The 13,025-nt window shown below is 37.3% G+C and overlaps 1 protein-coding gene across 3 annotated transcripts in view; it reads left to right on the top strand.

The window, feature by feature from the left end:
- Window positions 1-13,025, top strand: part of OGDHL (oxoglutarate dehydrogenase L) — a 117,553-nt gene that overhangs the window by 89,776 nt on the left and 14,752 nt on the right. For all 3 annotated transcript variants that reach the window (XM_067465630.1, XM_060768997.2, XM_060768998.2), the window contains one exon: window positions 9,945-10,123. In XM_067465630.1, coding sequence (XP_067321731.1) covers window positions 9,945-10,123 — 179 coding nt within the window. The remainder of the gene's footprint in view (window positions 1-9,944; window positions 10,124-13,025) is intronic.

The raw sequence follows: 13,025 nt of genomic DNA, 5'->3' as shown, positions 1-13,025 counted from the left end.
TTACTTATTTAATTTATATGCTGTGTTTCTCCCAGAATGAGACCCAGGATAGTTTCCAAAAACCAATTCTATTTCTAATTTAATGTAGCTGTATGTATGTAAATGTTTGAACATATAAACCATTTTCTGTATTTTGTCAGTCATATCCCCAACAGTAGAAACCATCTTTTACCTCATGTTTAAAAATAGAATCTGTCTCAAATCTATCTAAGGATTTTCTTTCAAGATTTTTGTTTCAATACTTTTTGGAAGCATCCCTTAAAAACAATAAGAGAGAATTTCAATGACTTAGTAGATACTTTAATAGCACTACTATATCTTTTTATTAAAGTAAATTTCTTTAGGAAATGAGGAAGATAAATGTGGTAGAACACAAATGCATCTTGAAGCAACTAGAGATATTTAGAATTTTTAAAAATCAAAAGGCTGTAACCTTGATTTTTTTAACCTTACGGCAAGAGACAGAAAGCTATGTAGAATATAAGGTTGCTCTTTGCATTTAGGAACTTAATAGATCTCAACATCACAAAAGCCAAGGAGTTAACTGAACTATTTTCATCAGGATATAGCTAAACCTCCTGAATAGAATTAGCATAAAAATAGCTCATAAAAATGTACATGCTCTGCAAATACAGCTGTGTGTGCATTCATGTATGAACATTATAAGTGCCATATACCTGCTGTTCCTGCACATATTTAGACCATTCAGCATATTTCTGAGGCATCTGGAATACTACTTAATTACAAAGTTTTCATTCTAATGAAGAGACAGCTAGGGAAGGATAAAAGGAACAGGTAGCTTGGACTTTTCATTCTGTACTTCTGTTGTATTGCTGAAAGGATAGATTCAAGGGAGGTGTAGGCTCTGTAGTGGGATGATAAATCTCTTCTGATTTTAATCTGGAATTTAAAAGAGGTGTCCAAGAAGCTAAACATGCCCTCCCATGTGTTCAGCATCTTAAAAAGTCAACCTAAATTCCATAGCACATTTACTTACCCATAGACATTAGAAACACTAACTTCCATTGGTTTCATCACAAAAGATACCTATGCCAAGAAAGAAAGAGAAATAGCTTAAAAAAAGAAGAAATCTACTGTATGTAACCTTACATATGTGTTACAATTAAAATATCACATTATAAAGAGAGTGAGCCTCTCTTCCTTCCTGCAATGTATATTAAACTTTCTTTGTCTGTATTCATGAAATGAAATGAAATATAAAGGCCTCAAATTTCTAGAGGGACTGTACCCCTGGATGGCTGCACTCTCCCTACGGTATAAATCACAAATGACAAGTACATGAGACCTGTCAGTGACTGCTTGCTAGTTGGTTTGAAGAGGTAGCCTACTGTGTGCAGAGCATATCAAGAGCCAGGTTGTCCTTATTGACCAGCAGGAGTTGCAGAGCTCATGAAACTTTCCTAATTAAAGCTATGGATACAAGTTACTATCACAGCTAGAAACTGAATCCAGAGACTTCATTTTATGTTTATTAATAAGTCCTTCCTGTGTTGCCTAGTATGTTTGAAACTATTACCCTTTGGGAAACAATTACTCCTACAACTAGGCTATTGTATATTTAATAAGTAATATTGAAAACATAGATTATAATTAAATGCCCAACTCTCACTGGCTTTCATAGGCAGTGAAACAATTAAATTATCAGTTTTAAATATGTTTTGTATAATTATTTATTTATTTATTTATTTATTTATTTATTTACCTTACTTATATACCGCTGTTCTCAGCCCGAAGGAGACTCACAGCGGTTCACAACAAATACGAACAGCAAAAATTCAGTGCTACAGTATAGAAACAGTTAACAACCTAACACATTACACAATTAATAAACAGTTACTACAATACCCATTCACTGTCGTCTCGTCATCAAAAACGTGTTCCAGATTCGTCATCCGTTGTTCCATTCCAGTGTTCATTAACCAATAATTGCACTAATTATTCGAACGCCTGCTCAAACAGCCAGGTCTTCACCTTTTTGCGGAATACCATTAGAGATGGTGCTAGTCTAATGTCCATAGGAAGGGCGTTCCACAGCCGAGGAGCCACCACCGAGAAGGCCCTATCTCTCGTCCCCGCCAGCCGAGCTTGAGAAGCAGGCGGGATCGAGAGCAGGATTTCCCCGGAAGATCTCAAAGTCCTGGTGGGTTCATAGGCAGAGATGCGGTTGGATAGGTAGCTTGGGCCGGAACCGTTTAGGGCTTTAAAGGCCAACGCCAGTCCCTAGTTAGTGGTTTTGTGTATTTCTGCGTGTTTAGAAGCAACAAATTAATGCATACATGTAAGGTAATGGCAAATATTGTAGTACTTGTGGGAAGCTCTGGTGTTGACTATGTCACACATACATTTCTGGATATAGAGATAAAAGCAGAAATACACACACATGCAAATACACATCTTGTACTCTGTTACTTGGATGTATGTTGACACTTGGAGGATGTCCTTGTATTCCTTCCTGGGTTTTATGGGGTCAAATTATAACTGAATTTTGCACACACAATGTCACTTTAAATATTAATGTATTTATTGGACAACATTACATATTACATATTAAATTTGATACCTATGTACTGTCCCAAAGGTTCCATGCATTCGATGAGATGTCAATGCAGGATTTGATTGCAGGGCTCTGAGCTGCTCAATAATGAGTCTAATCTAGATTCAAACCATTATATATAGATGTCACCCTTTATTCGCTTGGCCCAATAGAGGGAGAAATCCCAAAGTGGATGGGGAAATCCCAAAGGAAATGGCTGGAATTGCTGGCTGAGTTCAGAAAGAGAGAGCTGGAGTTACAGAGAAGTTGCTGTTGCCAAGGATAGGAAGCAGGCCTATAAGGTAGTGATATTTATGTAATGTATTTGGGTGCAACGTAAAAGATCTAAATAAAAGATACATACAAATGCAATATAGAAATTGCATTACAGAATTTTACTTTTTATTTTCTCCTAAATACATTACATAGATATCACTACCTTATTCAGAATGAAAAAGGCCTAATTCCTATCCTTGGCAACTTCAACTTCTCTGTAACTCCAGCTCTCCCTTTCCATACTAGCCAGCAATTCAGCCAGCAATTCCAGCAATTTCCTTTGGGATTTCCCCATCTACTTTGGGATTTCCCCCTCCATTGGGCCAATCTATATATTACGGTTTAAATCTAGATTAGACTCATTAATGAGATTTACATAAGTGTTGTTGGTGCTGTTGTCATTGTCATTGCTGGCCTATGGTGACCCCAATCACTCAGCAATTGTTTCATTTAGTTTTTAGTTTTTCTTCCTGGTCTCTCTGCCTCACAAGAAGGTGTTTTTGCATTTTTGCAAAGATCCCATTTGGAAACTTCTGGAGCTGAGTAAATTGGCAAGACACCCCTCATAGCACACATGTCCCAATCTGCCAAGCTACTGTCCTATAGTTTTGATACATCTGCTGTTGAAGCAACACTTTGAGTTCTTCTTGTTGATTAACCCACCTTGCTATATTTCTCATTTTATTTGTCTTCATTTCTCTTTTTGTGCCTTCGTACTTTTCTTCACCTGTCTTTAATATTTCTTTGAAAAGGTATTTCCTCATACTTTGCCTTCTCTTTTTTCTCATGATTTTCCTCCAACTATGGCCTCTTTCTTTAAATGCTGTATTTCATGTGGCTGGTCTCTCTCTTAAGCTAGTAGCAGGGCTTTTGTCCTTATAGATATCTGCTCTGCCTCCCCTGTAAGACTGCATCAGGAAAAGCAAAGAGGAAGAGAATTGGCAAAAATGTTACAGAACGACTCCTGAAGGAAGAGGAATGAAGCATGCAAATGATAACAGAGGGCAACCAATCCCAGCACAGAGAACACTGAGGAGGGTGGGGCTTATGTAAATTACAGGAGAATTTTTAAACAAATGGAGTTTGTTGGTGATAGCTGGGGAATACAGTTGAAGGAGTCAGTTGTGAGAGTCAGAAGAGAATGAATCTGTACTGCATGTCTGAATTGATTGACATCACTCAACTTGAATATTATTATATACTAGCCGTCCCCTGCCATGCGTTGCTGTGGCTCAGTGTGGTGATCTGGAAAATAAAGTAATGCGAAAGTGTTGGTTTCTAATATATGTAATTTCTTTCTGCTTGTGGGTAAACAGTATTTCTTGCTGTTTCTTTGTCAGTGTTGATGTGGAGATTGTCTGGTTTGCCTCCTCTGGAACATGCAGCATATCATAGTCCTTCTTTATGGGTCTCTTTAAAATCTATGATACTATATCTGTGTGTGTGAGAATCATATCTATCTATCTATATTTATGACTGGATGGCTCTTTGTCAGGAGGGCTCTGATTACATTTTCTTGCCCTGGTGAAGAGAGTTCAATTCCATCGTTGATGGAGTTCAGAATGCTCTTTGATTGTAGGTGAACTATACATCCCAGCAACTACAACTCCCAAATGACAAAATCAAAATTTTTGAGTGATGGTCATTCCTTGTGTTGTGAGACATTTTGTTGCCAAATTTGGTGTGATTTCGTTCATTAATTCTCTTGTTTTAAAGGTACTCATTATGCACACAGCATTTGTGTGTGTGTGTATATATATATATATATATATATATATATATATATATATAAGATTATATATATAAGATTATATATATATATATAAGATTATATATATATATAAGATTATATATATAAGATTAGGCATAAGGAAATTAATCTTTCAGAAAAGGCAAAAGCTTTTACAACCCAATGACTTAAATTCAATGGTCTAATGAGTTGATAGTATCCTTGTACTCTGTCCACATTTAATATCACTTATTTAACTTCTCCTATCCATCATCCTTTACTGATTTTATTTTTAAATTGTTGTCTGTTTTACTTATATTCTCTGCTGCTGCATATAACAGACCAATACATAGTATAACTTGGTAATCTAATCCAACTAAAGTGTAAAGCTATAATTTAAAATCAATATTTTGGGAGAATAATCCAAGAAACTAGCAGCATCAGATAGAACGGGAACCAAAGGAATCAGTGATGAGAAACATTTGAGCTTTCCGGTACAGGAAAATGAGAAGAAAACATTTGCCAGCTGGAATAACTAAAGATTTCATTTGGGCAAAGATGTGCACTGTAGAATTATGTTATGGTGGTTCTTTTTTTCAACAAATTATATATGTGTTTAGCCTTTGTGCCTTCAGAAAAACAAATCTTGAAAGTGTCTGCAAAATGCAGTCACTGTAGCTACAAGTACTCACTGGGGAGTGCTCCCCTAGGAGCTACATTTACCAGATGCTGTTGCATCCTTTGAAATGCTTCAATAAGCAAATGTCTGTGAATTATACACTCTGATCAGGGTTGGTAAACCAGATTTTACTCTTTCCCATTTCTTCTGTTTAAGAGTACAAGTTGAATTTGAAGAAGAGAATCCAATCGTTCGTGGTTATTTACAAGCATTCCTTTAGTTATCACATTTCGGAAACAAAGCATATAGTGTTGCATTCACTGGTTGTGGAAGTGGAAGAAAGCATATCCAAACAAGCTTTCTCTTTCCTATTCTGCCACCTGTGCCATCCTTGCACCTTGTGAAAAGCACTTGCAAAGGGTTGTAGGACTCCTGAACAATGCGAATTTTTTTATGGATCTGTAGCGAGAGAAAACCACTTTAAATGAGGTGTTGAAATCTTGCACAAGTAGAGATTCCTTCATCTGATTTCTGATGATAGTCCCACCACTGTAGTCCTGTTGGAGCTTGGTTGCGTTAGTGTGAAATTTTACACATTAATAGTGAATTCTAAGACATAGTCATGTTGATCTCCAATATTAGTTATGCAAAAGGATATTTTAACCGACTGTTTTCTTATACTTGTGTGGTCATTAATATTATTTATTTATTTATTTATTTATTTATTTTCATAGCTTCTACCCCGCCCTTCTCACCCCCAAGGGGGGGCTCAGGGCAGCTTACATGGGCAACAATTCAATGCCATAATATCAATACAACAACATAAAATCAAATACATAGAAAATTAACAATAACATTTATTAAAATGGCATACTCATATACTAACCTAGTCGCCTAATCAGAATCACATATCCGTTTCCAGTTGTCATAATCCTGTGGTCTGGTTCAGTGTCTAAATGCTGCTATGTCCACTAGCCAAAAGCCTGGCTTTTGGCGTTTGTGACGCCAGTGGGACCGAGAGCAGGGCCTCCCTACTAGATCTTAAATTAATAGTAGATCTTAAAATAATAGTGGATACATACCACATTGAGCACCTCCAACATCGCAACACTTTTCATTAGCACAGGTGCACCAATTTGCCAATCTGTGTTCCTGCAATTGTATTTATACACATACTCATAACCCTATCTTCCTGCACTACTGCTTTTCCTGAGTAATAATAATATCAATAATAATAATAAACACAATTGTGTAGAATAAAATAACCCTAAATAATCCCCAAATTATGAAATAAAATAACATTAAAATTTAACAGTAATTTAGATTGTTAGGTTTGCTAACTTTAAAAGTACATTTTAATGAATCTAGGCAGTACTTTTAAGAACTAACATGGTGTATTGTGTTGACAGTTGGACAAGATTCTGGAGACCAGTATTCTAATCCCCAGGTGGCCATGAAATCCCAGTAGGTGATCTTGGACAGGTCACACTCTTATAGCCTTGAAGAAAGCAAAAGCAAACCTCTGAGCAAATTTCAGCAAGAAAACCCTGTGATACGTTCACCTTAGAATCACAGTCATTCAAATCATTGAATTGGAAGAGATCACAAGGGCCATGCACATTAGAGTCACAATAACTTAGATATTACTTGAAGGCACACAACCAGAAAAGTAGCATTTAGTTTATTTTAAACATACCAGTAAGTATAATCCCAACATGTTTCAGAATAGACATTAAAGAAGATAACAAAATATTTACTTTAAAAATATAAACTTCTTTTGTACATTCAGATACTTTTAAAACCGGGGATGGGAAAACCGTTGATGGTTCAAACTTCTTTGAGAACTATAACCTTTTGGCTAGCTAAGTAAAGATTCACTTTACAAAATATGTTTTGTTCAATGACAGATTTTGTGTATGTTTGGAGGTAATAGAACATAATTGGCCCCACTAAAAGGCCTTGAGTTCTTGTTTTCTAGATTCCTCAAGTATATGACCTGCCTATGTAACTTTACTGAAAATCAAGTTATTTTACACATACATGCCTTGCCAGTAAACTATAAAACAAAGACCATTCTGTACCTCTGCTAGAAACCAATTACTAGGTTTACACTGCATTTCTCATTGGTATTGTAGTAATATTTTTGTTCTCATCACTCTCATAATCTTTTTAAGTATAGCTTGCCGTTTAGGCGAAGAGGTACAAGGGGAAGGCATAGAGAAAAAGAGATCTTTTATCTTCCAGGCACTTTTTGCTGTAGCTGTACAGCAGAAGTAAACAAAAATACCCTGGAGCTAAGGTGGATCATTAAAAAGGAAACCAGGTTGATATTATATTTAATTATGTTATTATGCACTCTCTGGCTCTGCTTGAAAATTTTGCCTTATGGAATGGCACAACAAAGCAGCATTGTGATTACAGTTATTGTGGCAATTTGCTATTAATATGTTTTAGTACAGATGCCGTGCAAGAGCTGTAGTAGTCAGTTTATATTCTAGAATATGTTTTTGTGCCCCTTCCCCAATTTCTGTTGCAGAATTAAGTCTTTGCTATGTAGCGTTCCATACATCTTTGTATGAAGACAAAAGGAATTGTTAATAATCTTTATTGCATAAATTTTAAAGTAACTGTACATTAAAAAATTTTGGTAGGGTGGTGGGAAAGGGGGTCTGGGCAGGAAAAGAATAGGAAAGAAAGAAAGCTTTTGGAACTTTGTTATTATTCCTATGTTTGGACACTGTTTATGTTACTGGTTTGTTTTGGGGTTTTTTTGGCTTTTTGCTTTTGGACTTTTATTATCTTTATATTTGTCTCTTTTATTGGCTCCAATTATTCTTCAAATAAAAATGACTCTTCTTTAAAAAAGGGAAAGAAAGAAAAAGAAAAAAAGGGGGGGGGGTGAGGGAACGGGGAGGGGAGGGAAGGGGTGGCGTGGGGACATATGTCTTCCAGTCCATTCCACAAGAAGTTTTCTCTTTCTTCTTGACATTCTCGTAGTTTGTGCTTTGGTTAACTTATTCTATATGTATAGTAAAAAAGAATTGTTTATCTATTAAGAGAATCCTGAATAGTGTTTCAAAGAGAATCTGTTGGGCTTTGGAATATGATAATTTTAGAAAAATAACATTATTTTGACCTGTGCATTCTGTAAATTGTATGCAAAATATAGCTATACATTTTCTTCATCTACACACAATTTATCTGAATATTTGGAAAAACTCTGACGTCTTAACTACATTTATGCACTTCTACTTAGTAGTGCTTAAATGAGTACCATAAATAAGATTTCATTAGCAGACATGGCTTTCTTATTTATGGGCAACACATGGCCTTTCCAGGCATTAACTGAAGACTTTAGCCCCGTGTAAGCAGTTGGAGGGTTCTGAGAAGGAGTTGGCTGCAACTATTTTCATGGTTATACATTGTTTCCTGGGCTTGGGTAGCCCAGGAACATTGAATGGTTCTTTTCTTTTCCTCTTGTCCTCCGTTTTACATTGGTCTTCGACTGCAACATAGGTCCTACCAATGGCATATTGCCTGCAGTGACATCGACTGAAGCAATCAGGAAGAGGTGATTCTTGATCCCCTCCCTTATCCTTCTGTCACCCTGGTTGATGTCACAGCAGGTCATAGCTGATCGGTAAGACTTAAGTCGCAGCTGGGAAGAGACAGTAAGGGTGGCTGTCCAATGGCATGAAAGCACATTTGGTGACGTTAGATGGACTCCCTCTTTCCTCCATAGTACCTAGGGTGTGTATGTGCCTCTCTTATCCATCCTGGGCCCCTGGCTAGCAGGCACAACATAGGTCCTGCTAACCACCTCATCACCTGGAGTGACTTTGGCCAAGGCGAAGAGGCAATCGAGGAAGGGAGGGGGGATTACTTCTCTCCCCTCTTCATCTTTGCTCTGGTACCCTGGCTGATGTCACTCTACATGACAAGTAACTAACAGGAACCATGTTGCATCTGTTGAACACTATCACAAGGAGAACAGGAAGGGACGGTGGTCAGGACTCTCACTTCTGCTGCAGTTGAGGGGATTGGCTCCACGATAAGGGATCAGTATAGATCAGCTGAGGAGTAGTTGAGAAAGCTCTAAGCAAGCTCTAGAGTGAAGTATGTTGTTTTTAACAAACTGATACTTGTATTCACTCCAGGCATGATGGATTTACTGTTAGTTAATGTACCATTTGAAATATTCTCTCACCTCTTAATAAAGATCAGGTTTGTAACTCATGATGGTAGTGGTGTGCTTTTTGGTTTTTTGCTGCAGGATAACTTAATAGTGACCATCACCAATTGAAAACTTTCATAAACCCAGTTTTCCCTGTTCTGGCAGAATCACAGCGTGGCTTCATTGTTAACTAGAACACATTGCTACAAGTATATTGTCTTGGAGCAGGAGCAGGCCTGCACAACATATGGCCCACATCCTGGATGTAGCCTGCAAAGACTTTCCCTGCAGCCAACGGGTGATCTCTGACACCACCCCAGCCTTGTGCTATTTCCCTGGGAACGGTGTGAGGCTTAGGAAAGGGTTGGGGTGTCTGCCAGGTCAGGCAGGCATGCAAAGGCCCCTCCTCAGCTTTGTGTCATTTTCCTGTGTCTTTGATCTTTAAAACCCTAAACATTATTTATGTGAGGAATCCTAAAAAACCAAAACTGGAACCCAAAAAGGAGGGTGCATGACTATTATGTGATGGTGACTACAGTAGTTGTTGCAGAATATACTGTGCATTAATAATATATTTTTCCTTCCTATTTAGGTTTTGAGCTTGGCTTTGCTATGTCAAGTCCTAATGCTCTGGTTTGCTGGGAGGCTCAGTTTGGTGACTTTCACAATACAGCACAGTGCATAATTGATCAATTTATCAGTACAGGACAGGCCAAGTGGGTTCGTCACAATGGAATTGTCCTGCTTTTGCCTCATGGAATGGAAGGAATGGTAGGACTTCCACTGATTACAATAGTAGTATTTTATAAAATGTGGGTGGACAACAAACAGAGAGGGATTCACTGTTGTCGAAGGATTTCATGGCTGAAATCACTGGGTTGTTGTGAGTTTTCCGGGATGTATGGCCATGTTCCAGAAGCATTATCTCCTTTAAAAATGTTTTTTTAAATAATAATAATAATACAAAATAACGTAATCTTTGAACAGATAATAAATGTCTGCTGTGGGCTTACATTATGGTAAAGTATTTCTATTTTATCTATTCACCTTCCTTACAGATTCATTCTCATTACATTTTTTTAATTTTTTCCCCCACCTCTGCCTCAAACCAGAGAAACCAGGGGAAGGCTGAATTTCCACCCTTTGCTTTCCCTGCTTCTGCCTCAAGCCAGAGAAGCTAGTTTTAAACCAGGAAAGGCTGAATTTCCTCCTTTTGCTTTCCTCGCTTCTGGCTCAAGCCAGAGAAGCCAGTTTTAAACCGAGGAAGGCTGAATTTCCTCCCTTTGCTTTCCCCACTTCTGGCTCAAGCCAGGGAAGCCAGTTTTAAACCGGAGAAGGAAGGAATTTCCTCTGTTTGCTTTCCCCCACTCCTGGAGTAAAACAACTACTTTCAAAGTAAAGATCACCCAATGAAACGGGAAATAACACTTTCAAACCATTAATGAAAGGATTCAAAAGTCTCGAAAGTTTAAAAACGTTTTGAACATTTTTTCTGTGAAAATCGGAATTGACTTTAAAATCGAACCACCGGCGCTCCCTACATCCGAAACGAGCTTTGAACCATTTTTTTAATCAAACAAGCCTAATATTTACCATTGTAAAATTTTTATCCTCTATTTTAGCTTTTAAAAATATGTATCTTCACTTTTTTCCAGAATATTTTTATTTAAATTTTTCCTCATTAAAATTGATGTTCCTCCCGATCTTTTAGTCCCTTTAGTTACAGCCACTGTTTCCCATAAGTTGGAATTTAGAAATGATTGTTTATCTCCTTGGTGAATTTCTTGTAGACATAAAATATGAGCCCCTTATTCCCCAGCTAAACTTTGTAATTTGTACTTTTTAAACTTTGACACCAGCCTGTTTACATTTAAAGATATTACCTTAATATTAACCATAATCTTTCAGAGCAAGTCTTAATTTGTGTATGTGGAAGTTTTCTTTACTTATGCTTTTCTGGTTCCCCTCTCCCCTTTAAAGTAGAGACCTGGTGTTTGGAAGACATTCTCCCTATCTTTCCTAGAACATTTGACTCTTGCATTCCTGAAATTCTCTCCCCCCCCCCCCATTATTATTTTTTCCCCACAAACTATGCATATTTTCAGCCCAGCCACCCGAACACCCTTTTCCTTTAATTCTGTCAAATTATACTAATTACCATAGATTATATGATTTATATCACATTTAACATTTTCTATTAAATTAAGTATCTCTCTGGATCCTTCCTGCTGGCTTCTTTCTCCCCCTTTTTTGCAAAGCAAATCCTTTCAGACTCTGAGAAGATCCTTCTTCTGGATCCTCCTCCACCTTCATGCTATTTTGATCTTGGGGGCCCATTTCCTCAGCAATTCCCAACTGCACCACCAGTTTTTCACCTTCTTCCGAATTCCTTGTTCTGTATCTCCTCCCGTTCTTGAATAGAATAATTGTTGCAGGATAATCACAAGAGAATCTGATCTCTTTTTTGAACAGTTTCTTAGTGTAGGGGGGCATTTTTTTCCCTTTCTTCGATAATCTCTGGAGAGAAATCTTACTTCACTATAATCTTTCTGTCCTTAAACTTCAGGTCATTTATCTTCCCTATGAATAAAGTCTTTCTTTTTCTCACTTGTAAAAGCAATAATTGTCTCTCTTGGATGTCCAATAGTCTCTCCTGGTCTATAAATCCTGTGAGCGCACTCAATACTAATCCCATTAATTGGTATATTTAAACTTGTAAACCAACTCACCAGATTTTTTTCAATGTTCTTTGCCTCAACATACTTATGAATTCCCGAAAGTTTCAGATTACACCATCTTAATTGGTCCACTTGTTGAGCTATTCGTCTTGTCAATTGATTCATTTTGGTTTCACATTCCTCAGATTTCTTCTGGGCAGCAAGGGCAGTTTTGTTTTGTTTTGGTTTTTTTGCCACCCAGGTTTCCTCTGTTGTCTCCTTGATTTCATTCTGAAGCAATAGAATATAACTTCTAATATTCCTCCCCACTGATGCTAGAGAGTCATTAATTTCCTTGCTCAGATCCCGGAGACTGTGTGCCATCTTTGTATTCTCTCAGGGCATCCAGTCACTTAGAGGTTCCTCTCTTTAGAGTTGTGGATTGGTCTCCCTCAGAAGTCTTCTTGACCTTTTTGGTGGCCTGGACTTAAAATAGCAGAGTGGTTTCTTATTTTATTTTCTTAGCCTTTGGCTGAGCTGGAAATCTAATGTTTAGAGGAGAGGAGATAATTAGAGCATCTTGACAGATGAGCATGAGTCCCAGAAACATTCTCTCCTGACATTTTGCCCACATCTTTGGCAGGCATCCTCGGAGGTTGTGAGGTCTGTTAGGGAGGGATTCATATTGTTTTCCTGAACCCACCAAACATTACTTTTCCTAGTACCAACACAGCATTACTCAAGTTCAACAAAGAATAAATTTTATGAGTATATTTTAAAATGATGTGTACTTGTTTCCAAGATGGTTATTGCTTCAGTTTGAAAACAAGGGGAACAATCTCATTGTGCCTTGTTTTATGGGTCCTTTTAGTCAACTCATCAAGTTTTGAATAAGTGTCAAAGATGACCATGGTAAAGAATACCATTCATAATATTCTTTTTATTTAACAAAATAAGTTTCACATCATAATAAAGTATTTAAATTGTGAACTGTTTTACTCAACCATAAAACATGA

This window comes from Anolis sagrei, chromosome 3, assembly GCF_037176765.1.
Source record: "Anolis sagrei isolate rAnoSag1 chromosome 3, rAnoSag1.mat, whole genome shotgun sequence".
Lineage (NCBI taxonomy): Eukaryota > Metazoa > Chordata > Lepidosauria > Squamata > Dactyloidae > Anolis > Anolis sagrei.
Note: the sequence above shows the minus strand (reverse complement) of the source record. Positions and strands in the feature narration are given on the sequence as shown.